The sequence below is a fragment of the Palaemon carinicauda genome, chromosome 39, assembly GCF_036898095.1.
Source record: "Palaemon carinicauda isolate YSFRI2023 chromosome 39, ASM3689809v2, whole genome shotgun sequence".
NCBI lineage: Eukaryota > Metazoa > Arthropoda > Malacostraca > Decapoda > Palaemonidae > Palaemon > Palaemon carinicauda.
In genome coordinates, this window is record NC_090763.1 from 35,524,843 (window position 1) to 35,537,580 (window position 12,738).

The following is a 12,738-nucleotide window of genomic DNA, read 5'->3' on the forward strand; positions in this document are numbered from 1 at the left end:
ATAGTGATCGCTGGCGTATCCCTTCCGTAGAATTCTGTCGGGCAACGGAGTTGACAGCTACATGATTATCGGGTAAGATTAATATTGAAAACTAAACGTTAGTTCATCTTTGAAAACAGTACGAAGACTATCAAAGAAATTCTTTCATAAAATATAACATTTAAAAAGTTTTAAATCCTTTAAAAGCTAAAGACGATATAAAGGGCTCAATGTTGATTAACTTCGGTTTCCAAGTTAGGACCGCCTACTCTCAGGAAAGGTCTATATAAACAAAGCATTAAAATTTATTTTATATGTTTATAAAAAATGGAAAGTTAATCGAAGAAGCCTAATAAAGGCGGAGAGATATAAAATATATAGAGGAAAATCTATAACGTGATAAGATAATTACTAAAAGCCTAAACACACTTCCGTCTAAGGGAAGGGTCGGCCATTTAAAAGTGAAAGAAAGTCCATACTCTCTTTGTCACCATAATTAAATCTATCCAAAACGAGTTCAAGTTTTGAGATGAAGATAAAACACCTGCATAGCGAAAGCTCAAAACTAGAATAGTGTACTTCACCAATAGTTGTGAAAACAAATCCAGTTAGCACAGCGAATTAGTAGGTCTTGCCGGTAGCCCGACAGAGAGAAAATTGAGTTCTTTGTTTACATTGAGTACTGAGTACCTGCACGACAGATGGCGCTGTTGAAGTACACCCCCTACCTGCATAGCGATCGCTGGCGGATTTTTAACGTAGAGTTTTCTGTCGAGCAACAGAGTTGCAGCTTATATAATCACCGGCTAAGTTAAATATTGAAAATTAAGGGTTTCAATATGTAGGCACATAAAATTAAATATTAATTATCTGAAAATAACCTTTCCAGTAAAGCAATCTCAACCTTGATCTAAACTATGTGAAATAATACATTGTATATTGACATTAAACTCCTATGTGAATTATTACCTTGGACATCTAACATTAAACTCCTATGTGAATTATTACCTTGCACATTAACATTTTAAATACAGTAGTGAAGGAGTTTAAGAAGTAAATTTATTCAATATAAAATAGTTTGGGGTATGAATACTTACAATGACATATGCTAATGAGAGTGTTCGTGCAATATAAACCTGAGAGTTGTTCTTGGCCATAAAAGAATCAAATCCAGCATCAATTTGTGTCTTGAGTTCACGTGTAGTTCTTTCACACAGCCAGCATACAAGCCACTTCAAGGCATCCTTACATACATCAACAATTTCTGCAGCAAACCAGTATATTTAGAATTCATTACACACTACAGTACTGTACATTTGTCTAAATAGTTGAAAAAATAAACCTGAATATTTTGGATCATAACAGTATAAATTAATTTCAATGAACTGAATCATTTTGTTAGAAATACAGTTTCCAAAGACACATATTTGAAAGTTGGTCATATATCATTAGAACTTTTCAAGTTGCTTAATATCATAAATGCAAAGAATTGTCAATAAACATTTCTATGATGTCATCTTTTCCATGTATACTTTAAAGCAGAATGAACTCCAGTGTATGATGATGTAAAAATTCCTTATTCATAAGTTAAAGGATGAATACCTTGATCTGTTGAGGATTTACTAAGAGGTGATGCATTCCAAGTCATCTGCAGAAGTTGATCAGCATGATCCAAGTAATCAGTGGTACCCATAGGATGTACAGAAGACATGTTTGACCGCCTACCCCAAACAGAAACCAACCAATTGCTAGTCTGCTGGAGAAGGACATTATTGTCCCCTTCGTAGGTGCAATTGGCATCATTATCATTACGTAGGTCACCAAAGCCAGCACCTGTTGTATACAAAATAAACTCAAGACAAAGCTACTCACCTTCACAAAATGATTCTAAGGTCACTTGTATGTATTTAAATAATAATAAAAATACCTGTTCCTGGTACAATATCTTTTAAAAAGTTATTACAAATGTAAGCAATTCAATAATTAAACTAATTAGTTTTGTGCACAAAAAAATACAAAATGTGTTTTATTCATACACAAACATGCCTCACTTCTATGCTCACCTGATTTTCATATTGCTTCTTGCTGGAAGTGTTTGATTTTTTTTTTTACCTTTACCACCAAAACTAAAAAAAAATTATAATTTTCTTTCTTTTCAATAGATTTATTCCTCTAGTAAAGTACTGGGTCAAATTAGCAGTTAATGGTAAGAAAAAAATGGCTTGGGCATCCCACAGAATCTGTCTTTCCAGTCTCTGTGTCGCATTTAGATTGACAACAGCATTAAACTAGAGTGTGTGTATAGTATCATGCAAGTTGGCACGCGCATTTAGTAGGAATGCGTGTGCTCCACATACAGGTAACACTCTCCCCCACAGGGAGAGAAATGGTACGAGTCACTTGTATGCAACTCATATTGATCGACCTAAGATTTTGTCCATAAAGGGGAAAAGAAGGGTGGAGCCCTTACATCCCAAATGACAGTGAGTGAAGAGACGAGATTGTGTGGCTTCCTGCCATTGGTGACGATACTTGAAAAAAATATCCTAGGAATTATGAAGACAATAACACCAAGGGATATGTCTCTGGCACCTAAGGAACACAGGAAAATGTTCCTGATAGAAAGAAGGGCGGCGCTGCTTCTCTTCAACTTGCTGGAAGTAGACACTCCTTCCCACTTATGAGGGAATAAACAGCAGCAAGAATGCTGTTAAATAGGAACAAGAAAGAGCATATCAGCAGGTTGCAGACAACTGAAAATCAGCTACAATTAATGGGGAAACCTTCTTTACCGTTAATCTCCCTCGCACATAATGAACTTTAAACAACTATCTATAAGAAAAAACAAAACATCAAAACAGCCAGTTGAAGACACCGGGAGTACGTCTGTTTTTCCAGCGGCCAGAAACAAGGTGGCTTCTCAGTGTGCTGCAATCATCGACACCTCATTATAAATCTTCACAATTCCATTGCACTGAAAGCATAATCCTATTAAAGAACGAGGGATTGTACTTATGTAGGAACAAATAAAGATCATAGCCAATACAATTATTATAAGAAAATATATTTTCATTTTCTTCCTCAGTTGTTCCCAGTCAGAAGACATCCAAATGTTCATGAGTTTCATCTCTCAGACAGAATTTGAAGAGTGGTGCCAAGCCCCAAATAATGCTTAATGACCTAAGATGAGGAACGAGGACTCCCTAGTAGAGTTTCACCTTTAGCTATGACACAACACTTAACACATTGGAATAGGCCCTTTTAATTACTCGACAAAGTCAGGGGATGACTATTCTTAGGAATTTATATCCCTGCAACTTGTGCAAAAAAAAAAAAAAAAGTACCGAAGGAGAATCGAATGCCTAGGCTGCCTGCAAATGGATGAAGTCATATAACCTTCACATTGAAGAACAGATCCTAGACATGAGAAGTCATTGGTAATGTTGGACTTGAAAAAGAGTATTAACCGTAGACTAGAGCATAGGAAGATTGTATTTTGAAAAAAATAAAAAAGCCTAATGGATGATCAGTTTTTTGAATGAGTCGCATTCCCAGAAAAGGCATGGAGTTCACTGACATCCAATAAAAGGGACAGAGCTAGAAGATAAGCAAACTTATGAAGAAATGCACATAACATTAACAATGATTTAATTAGAATTAAAATAATCACAGAATAATGCCAAAAAACATGATAAAAAGTAATTCTAAGAAGAGCAACATAGCTGATGCTATGATATTTGTGATGGAAATCAGTAAAGCATAAAGGCAATAAATGATAAATGGGGGTTGCAACAATAAATCTTATTTATACGTCTGTCTTAAACATATAGTTTCATTATCTAGGTGACAAACTGAGACATTTGACAGAAAGTTATTTAACTCACATTTCAAGTATCCGTGACCACCACAAGCCTCCCTGCACTCTTGTATGCAGTCCCTGGCAAGCCATCCAGATAATGGCTTACCCGCTGATGATAAGCCATGCACTTCTTGCCCATAGAGTGCCTTTAGATATATATAAAAAAAAAAAGCATATTACAATCTCAAAAGATGCAAAGGAAACAATAAACAGTAGGAGCAATGATTGAAAAAAGATTGTTTTACACTTTTATAATATGCTTAAAAATTACAACCCTAGTTTGTACTATTTCATTGAACTATATATTGAAATCTTTTTCAATACATAGTAAAGTAAAACTCTACTGGTACTGTACATCGATACCTTAGGGAATTTTACGTCCCATTGCTTTAGTTGCCATAGTTTCAGTAGTATTCCTATTTTCCTGCAAGTTTACCTTTAGAAATTACCTAAATTTTATTATATCTCATTGCAAATTAAGAGAGACCAGAAAATGAGATGGAAGATAGGCAGCAGAAAAAGATTTAAAGTACAAAGTAAAGTTTTAAGACTGTCTACAAGAAAGTACACTTATTTGAAACTTTTATATATGAACTTACCAGTCTATCTTTGTCAGATGCATCAAGCATCTCAATTCGAAAATTCATGAACAATTTATTGAAGGTCTTTGTAAAGTTGTCCAATGCATAAGCAGCAGCCAGGTAAGGAAACAATCTCCATTGCTAAAAGAAACGGAAGAGAATTGTTAAATGAATATAAAATTTTCGAAGAAGTTTTCTACATTTTTAAAAGAAATTAAACTCTCTAATCTCACTATTTGGTATAGATAATCATATAGTGAAAATATATAAAATATTTGTAATTATTTTATCATAAAATATTTATTACCAAGGAGCGGGTTTCATGCAAATATGTACAATGCCTGTTGAAGATTCCAATAATTGAAAGAAGACATGCTGAAATATTCTCAGCTTGCTCAGTCCAGCAATCATCTTGGCCATTATTTCAGAAAAAAAAATTGGTTGAATCTCTAAAAAACTCCTTAGGGTCGGCTTTCAACATTCAAAAAAATAACAGGTTGTCTTCTGAGACAGATATCCTTGTATGCAAAGTAACTCTTCAGAGGTTCTTAAGATACAGTATATACTGTAAGTTAATATGTTTGCCTTCACCTTGAGCCTGTGTTCTCTTGCTAAAAAGAGAACAAAACATATCCGTAAAAAGTGAGCCGTATAGGAAGATAATTCTGTATAGTCTACATCGTAGAGAATGCCATTATTGATAGGGAAGGATGACCATGATAACATAATAGAAAAAAACCGTTAGAAACCTCTAATGAAAGAAACTCTGCTGCACTGCTATAACACAACACAAAAGCACAAGTCTAATCACTAGCGATAAAAGCTCATAAATTTGTTGTTATAAAAGCTGTGTCAACATTAAGAAATTTTAATAGTAAGGTATGCAAAAGATCTCTGATCTTGTGGAAAAGCACTGTAAATTATGCTGCTTTGTCATCTATCATAAAAAGAAGTTTTTTGTTCACCTGTGCCAGATCCGTTAGCTTGTAGTAAGGAAATAAGCAATGCAATCAAGCCTAAAATATACCCAGGAAATGAGTGCACTTTCCTAATCTAATATTTTCCTATTCCTTCTAGAATTACTATTGGAAACATATTTCACCACGTTTTTATCCATAAATCAAAGATAATATTCAAGGTCCCATGTCTACGAATTACTTTGGTAATGGAGAATCAACGATTGGGAACCAAGCGATAGGTAACAGCAATCGGTAACCATGTGATTAGAACTTACGCTAGTTTATTGGGTGATTATTACTTTCAATTCACCCGGGAACTAAAATACCTGTCACCTGTTCCTTTCCAGCAATACCAGCCCAGGGATCATCCAACACTGTATTCTTTCAACATCTGAAATCTTCTGACGCAAAAAGACAGTTCCACAAATTACTACAAGTCCTCAAAAGTTACTGCCTCTATCAGAGTGGTAAAGTACTTCTGATAAATTGCTTCTTGATACTTCCTTGGGCATGGAAGGTCTCAAAGTAATCCTTTATAGATCTTTGACCTAAAAAAAATACTAGCAAATTATTCTGCCTGGACAAAGGAAAGTTCTTTACATATTAGAATGGGTTGAGAGTGAAAATTAATGCCCTTTTCCCTATTCATTAATCTAAGTTTATTATTTATTTTTATCATTTCTTACCTATCAACATGTTCATACACATAACAGGATTTATGAACATATGGGGTTTACCAAGAATCATGATCAGAAAATCATTATTTCACTTCATGTAAATACTGAGGGTCATAACTATTTGCTGAAATAATGTCTATGGATAAATAGAGTATATTACTGTAAAGGGTCTTGTTATACACAAACCTAAATCTCAAGAATGAGTAGCATAAAGTATAAAACTATGAATGCCCAAAAAGGATATCAAAGAACAAGAAAATCCATAACATGAAGTCTGCTTAGGAACAAGAAAGCATTTTCATTTCTTTATATAGTTGTTTGGAATGGTTCCCACTAAACAAAAGATATAATGTTGTATAATCCTTCACTACTTAATCAACTTATGATTCCTCCAAATTTATCATGAAAAATTCCCTCAATAATTTTTATGTTATAGAGAGCCATATTACAGATATAGCTAAAAAAAAATAATACACGAATGCTGTACATTATATGTCAAACAAGTTGTGATGAACAAAAGCGGAACTTATAAGGGCTACAAATTATGTCACAAAAAAGAACCTTGCAGCTCTATACAGTACCTGCATTTGATATTCAATTACGGGAAATTCATCATTTTCTGGTCCAAACTGTTTACGAACAGCTGAATACCGGACAGCAATTACAAGAGCCTTCTTGATATTTATAGCCCCAAAACCAATTATACCAACTCTCCCAGTTGACAAATTGCCCAACGATGCACCTGTAAAACAGAAAGTGCTACATTATCCATTTTATAGTGGAACAAAATTGCTCTTTATATTCACATTCAATTCACTTTGAACTCTAGTTTTAAGTAAATTTTCTTATATTAATTTGAATAATGATATTTTAATTATAAAATAAATTTTTGAATATACTTACCCGGTGAATATATAATAGCTGCAACTCTGTTGCTCGACAGACACATACATAAAAAACTCGCCAGCGATCGCTATACAGGTTGCGGGTGTGCCCACCAGCGCCAACTGTCGGCCAGATACCACTCTCGATGTAAACAAAACCTCAATTTCTTCTCATCCCACTGCGTCTCTATTGGGGAGGAAGGGAGGGTCGTTTAATTTATATATTCACCGGGTAAGTATATTCAAAAATTTATTTTATAATTAAAATATCATTTTTAAATATTTAACTTAGCCGGTGAATATATAATAGCTGATTCACACCCAAGGAGGTGGGTAGAGACCAGAGTTAATTATGTTTACATCGTATAAGCTAAGAGTTTTTTATTTCATTTTGACAGTTATCAAGATAACAAAACAAAAATAAATAGGTACCTGGTAAGGAAGTCGACTTAGACGATTACTCTGCCTTGTAAGTACGTCTTCCTTACGGAGCCCAGCGATCCTCTTAGGATGCTGACAGACCCCCAGGAGCTGAAGTATCAAGGGCTGCAACCCATACAACAGGACCTCATCAAACCCCTAATCTGGGCGCTCTCAAGAAATGACTTTGACCACCCGCCAAAATCAACCAGGATGCGAAAGGCTTCTTAGCCTTCCGGACAACCCATAAAAACAACACTAAAACATTTCAAGAGACAGATTAAAAGGATATGGAATTAGGGAATTGTAGTGGTTGAGCCCTCACCCACTACTGCACTCGCTGCTACGAATGGTCCCAGTGTGTAGCAGTTCTCGTAAAGAGACTGGACATCTTTCAAGTAAAATGACGCGAACACTGACTTGCTTCTCCAATAGGTTGCGTCCATGATACTTTGCAGAGATCTATTTTGCTTAAAGGCCACGGAAGTTGCTACAGCTCTAACCTCGTGCGTCTTAACCTTAAGCAAAGATCGGTCTTCCTCACTCAAGTGTGAATGAGCTTCTCGTATTAACAATCTGATAAAATATGACAAAGCATTCTTTGACATAGGCAAGGATGGTTTCTTAACCGAACACCATAACACTTCAGATTGGCCTCGTAAAGGTTTAGTACGAGCTAAGTAGAACTTAAGAGCTCTAACAGGGCATAAGACTCTTTCTAGTTCATTGCCTACGATCTCCGATAAGCTAGGAATATCGAAAGATTTAGGCCAAGGACGAGAAGGTAGCTCATTTTTGGCTAGGAAACCAAGCTGCAGAGAACAAGTAGCTTTTTCTGATGAAAACCCGATGTTCTTGTTGAAGGCATGAAGCTCACTGACTCTTTTAGCCGAGGCTAAGCATACCAGGAAAAGAGTCTTAAGAGTGAGATCTTTCAGGGAGGCTGACTGTAAAGGCTCAAACCTGTCTGACATGAGGAATCTTAGGACCACGTCTAAATTCCACCCAGGTGTAGCTAAACGACGCTCCTTAGAGGTCTCAAAAGACTTAAGGAGGTCTTGCAGATCTTTATTGTTGGAAAGATCTAAGCCTCTATGCCGGAAGACCGAGGCCAACATGCTTCTGTAGCCCTTGATAGTGGGAGCTGAAAGGGATCGTACTTTTCTCAGGTATAAGAGAAAATCAGCTATTTGGGCTACAGAGGTACTGGTCGAAGATACGGAAACTGACTTGCACCAGTCTCGGAAGACTTCCCACTTCGATTGGTAGACTCTAATGGTAGACGCTCTCCTTGCTCTAGCAATCGCACTGGCTGCCTCCTTCGAAAAGCCTCTAGCTCTCGAGTCTTTCGATAGTCTGAAGGCAGTCAGACGAAGAGCGTGGAGGCTTTGGTGTACCTTCTTTACGTGTGGCTGACGTAGAAGGTCTACTCTTAGAGGAAGACTTCTGGGAACGTCTACTAGCCATCGAAGTACCTCGGTGAACCATTCTCTCGCGGGCCAGAGGGGAGCAACTAACGTCAACCTTGTCCCTTCGTGAGAGGCGAATTTCTGCAGTACCTTGTTGACAATCTTGAATGGTGGGAATGCGTAAAGGTCTAGATGTGACCAATCTAGGAGGAAGGCATCTATATGTATTGCTGCTGGGTCCGGGACTGGAGAGCAATAGATTGGAAGCCTCTTGGTCAGCGAGGTTGCAAAGAGATCTATGGTGGGTTGACCCCAAGTCGCCCAAAGTCTCTTGCACACATCCTTGTGGAGGGTCCATTCGGTTGGAATTACTTGACCTTTCCGACTGAGACAATCTGCTAGGACGTTCAAGTCGCCCTGGATGAACCTCGTTACTAGGGAGATGCCTCGATCTTTTGACCAGATGAGCAGGTCCCTTGCGATCTCGTACAAAGTCAGTGAGTGGGTACCTCCCTGTTTGGAAATGTACGCCAAGGCCGTGGTGTTGTCCGAGTTGACCTCCACCACCTTGCCTCGAAGGAGATTCTCGAAGCTTATCAAGGCCAGATGAACCGCCAAAAGCTCCTTGCTGTTGATATGCATGCTCCTCTGACTCGAGTTCCACAGACCTGAGCATTCCCGACCGTCCAGCGTCGCGCCCTAGCCCAAGTCCGATGCGTCCGAGAAGAGAACGTGGTTGGGTATCTGAACTGCCAGGGGAAGACCCTCTCGTAGGCTGATATTGTCCTTCCACCAAGTCAGACAAGACTTTATCTTTTCGGAAATCGGGATCGAGACCGCCTCTAGCGTCTTGTCCTTTTTCCAGTGAAAAGCCAGATGGAATTGAAGAGGACGGAGGTGTAGCCTTCCTAGTGAGACAAATTGCTCCAGGGATGACAGCGTTCCTACCAGACTCATCCACAGTCTGACTGAGCAGCGTTCTTTCTTCAGCATCTTCTGGATGGAGAGCAGGGCTTGATCTATTCTGGGGGCCGACGGAAAAGCCCGAAAAACTTGACTGTGAATCTCCATCCCTAAATACAGAATAGTTTGGGATGGGACCAGCTGTGACTTTTCCAAGTTGACAAGGAGTCCCAATTCCTTGGTCAGATCTAGAGTCCAATTGAGATCCTTCAGACAGCGATGACTGGAAGAGGCTCTGAGAAGCCAGTCGTCCAAATAAAGGGAGGCTCGGATGTCCGATAAGTGGAGGAATTTTGCCACATTCCTCATAAGCCTCGTAAACACGAGAGGAGCTGTGCTTAGGCCAAAGCACAGGGCCCGAAACTGGTACACCACATCGTCGAAGACGAATCTCAGAAAAGGTTGGGAGTCTGAGTGAATGGGGATGTGGAAGTAGGCGTCCCTTAGGTCTAGAGAGACCATCCAGTCTTCCTTTCTGACCGCTGCTAGGACTGACTTTGTGGTCTCCATGGTAAACTTCGTCTTTGTGACAAAGACATTCAGAGCACTGACGTCTAGCACCGGTCTCCAACCTCCTGTCTTCTTTGATACTAGGAAGAGACGGTTGTAAAACCCCGGTGATTGAAGGTCCGAGACTTTGACCACCGCTCCCTTCTCTAGCAAAAGAGACACTTCCAGTTTCAGGGCTTGTCTCTTTTCTTCCTCTCGGTACCTGGGAGAGAGATCGATGGGGGACGTCGCTAGAGGGGGTTTGCGTACAAAAGGGATTTTGTACCCCTCTCTGAGCAACCTCACAGATTGTTGATCTGTGCCTCTCTTCTCCCAGGCTTGCCAGAAGTTCTTGAGTCTGGCACCTACTGCTGTCTGAAGTTGCGGGCAGTCAGACTCTGCCCTTAGAGGACTTGGATCCTTTTCTCTTCCCTCTCTTCCCTTCGGCACGAGCACCTCCCCTGCTGGAGGCTCTGCCACGAAAGGGCGGGATAAACCGAGACGCTGGAGTGTCTATCCTAGGTCTAGCAGACAATGCAGGCAAAGGGGGAGCTTTGCGAGCCGAGGACGCAACTAGATCGTGGGTGTCCTTCTGCACTAAAGATAAGGCAATTTCCTTAACCAAGACTTCAGGAAACAGGCACTTAGACAAGGGCGCAAAGAGTAGCTCAGATCTTTGGCATGGCGTCACTCCAGCAGACAGGAAAGAGCATAGAGATTCTCGTTTCTTCAGGACTCCGGACGTGAATGAAGCGGCAGGTTCGTTGGACCCATCACGGACGGCCTTGTCCATGCAGGACATGAGTAAGGAAACATCCTTATCGGCAGAAGAGATTTTCCTACTCAGGGCTCCTAAACACCAGTCCAGGAAGTTAAAGACTTCGAACGCCCTAAATATGCCTTTAAGAAGGTGGTCCAGGTCCGAGGGTGACCAACAAATCTTCGAGCGTCTCATGGCAAGGCGGCGGGGAGAGTCTACAAGACTTGAGAAGTCGCCCTGGGCAGAGGCAGGAACTCCCAAGCCGAGAACTTCTCCCGTGGCATACCAGACGCTCGATCTAGACGAGAGTTTAGATGGGGGGAAGGCAAATGCTGTCTTCCCTAAACTCCTCTTGGTCTCTAACCAATCGCCTAACAGCCGTAAAGCTCTCTTGGATGAGCGAGAGAGAACGAGTTTAGTAAAGGCAGGCATGGTAGTAGGAACGCCTAAGACAAACTCTGACGGCGGCGAACGAGGAGCCACAGAAATAAAGTGATCAGGGAACAACTCTTTAAAAACAGCCATGACTTTTCTAAAGTCCAAGGATGGTTGAACTGCTTTAGGCTCATCAAGTTCTGAAGGTTGATCCTCAGGATGTGGTTCAGCAACGTCCTCATCTGACAGTACCTCATCCGATAACTGATGAGAAAACGGCAAAGGTGTAGGCAACGTTTGACTCGCAGAGTCCGGTCGCACTGGTGCATACGTGACGGAGCCGGACGCAGCGTCCTGGAACTGCTGAACAGTCTGGGAACTGTCAACAACAACAGGTGCGCGAGGACGCACAGCGTCCACCCGAGACTGTTTAGACCGTCTGGGTTGTGCAGTCAACACCATACCGGGTTGCGGAGGTTGACGCACCGCGTCAAAACAAGTCAACTCTGATGGTTGATGAACGTCCTGAACGTCACCAATCACATCAGTGCGTTGCCTAACGTCAACGTGCGGCTGGAAATCCACACTGGGTCGCATCGGTGGGGGTACTACCCCAACTGGTTGACGCGAGAAAGCTACCTCAACGTCAACAGGACGCACAACAGACCGCTTGGATGGCTGATGGCCAGTAGGTTCAACGGAAACCTTCTCCGCATTGTAGTCCTCCATCAAGGACGCAAGCTTGGACTGCATGTCTTGCAGTAACACCCATTTAGGGTCTACGGAAGCAGGTGCGGTAACAGACGGGGTGAGCGAATGAGACGGCACCACTTTGCCTCTCTTAGGCGGCGAGCAGTCATCAGATGACGGCAATGGGTCCGAACTGTCCCAGTGGCTACAACCGGGACGTTGGACTTGTCCTGAAGGGACCGACTTACGCTTTAAAGGTCTGGAGACCTTGGTCCAAGGTTTCTTACGAGAAACACCTTCGGACGACGAGGTAAAAATGGGCTCTCTCGTCTTACGTTGGTAGGGGCGATCTTGGAGAGATACGCCTGATACCATAGAGGGAACGTCTGTTCGCTGATCAAGGCCTCTCGAACCCATGAGTCGTACGACATTGCTTCTCCCCTGGGCTTGGGAGCTTGCAAGAGGTCCCGGACTAGGTGGACGACAGGCACGAACAGACGAACCCTCGAGCGCAACACTTTGAGAAACACTAGGCACTTTAACACTTTCCGCCGTGGCACTTTGGCACTTTAGTTCCTTTACGTCCGCCATGAGTTGATTCCGGTCACTTGCTAAGGCCTCAACTCTCTCCCCCAAGGCATGAATAGCACGCATCATGTCTTGCATCGACGGTTCCTGAGTGCTAGGAGGGGG

The 12,738-nt window shown here is 41.0% G+C and overlaps 1 protein-coding gene across 5 annotated transcripts in view; it reads right to left on the reverse strand.

Moving 5' to 3' along the window:
• Positions 1-988: 988 nt before the first annotated feature.
• LOC137631122 (peroxisomal acyl-coenzyme A oxidase 3-like) overlaps positions 989-12,738 on the reverse strand; it is an 84,582-nt gene continuing 72,832 nt past the window's right edge. For all 5 annotated transcript variants that reach the window (XM_068362780.1, XM_068362775.1, XM_068362776.1 and 2 more), the window contains exons 8-12: positions 6,637-6,797; positions 4,438-4,560; positions 3,864-3,984; positions 1,582-1,812; positions 989-1,243 (exon numbers count right to left, since the gene is read on the reverse strand). In XM_068362780.1, the coding sequence (XP_068218881.1) occupies positions 1,026-1,243; positions 1,582-1,812; positions 3,864-3,984; positions 4,438-4,560; positions 6,637-6,797 (854 nt within the window). In that variant the 3' untranslated portion in view covers positions 989-1,025. The remainder of the gene's footprint in view (positions 1,244-1,581; positions 1,813-3,863; positions 3,985-4,437; positions 4,561-6,636; positions 6,798-12,738) is intronic.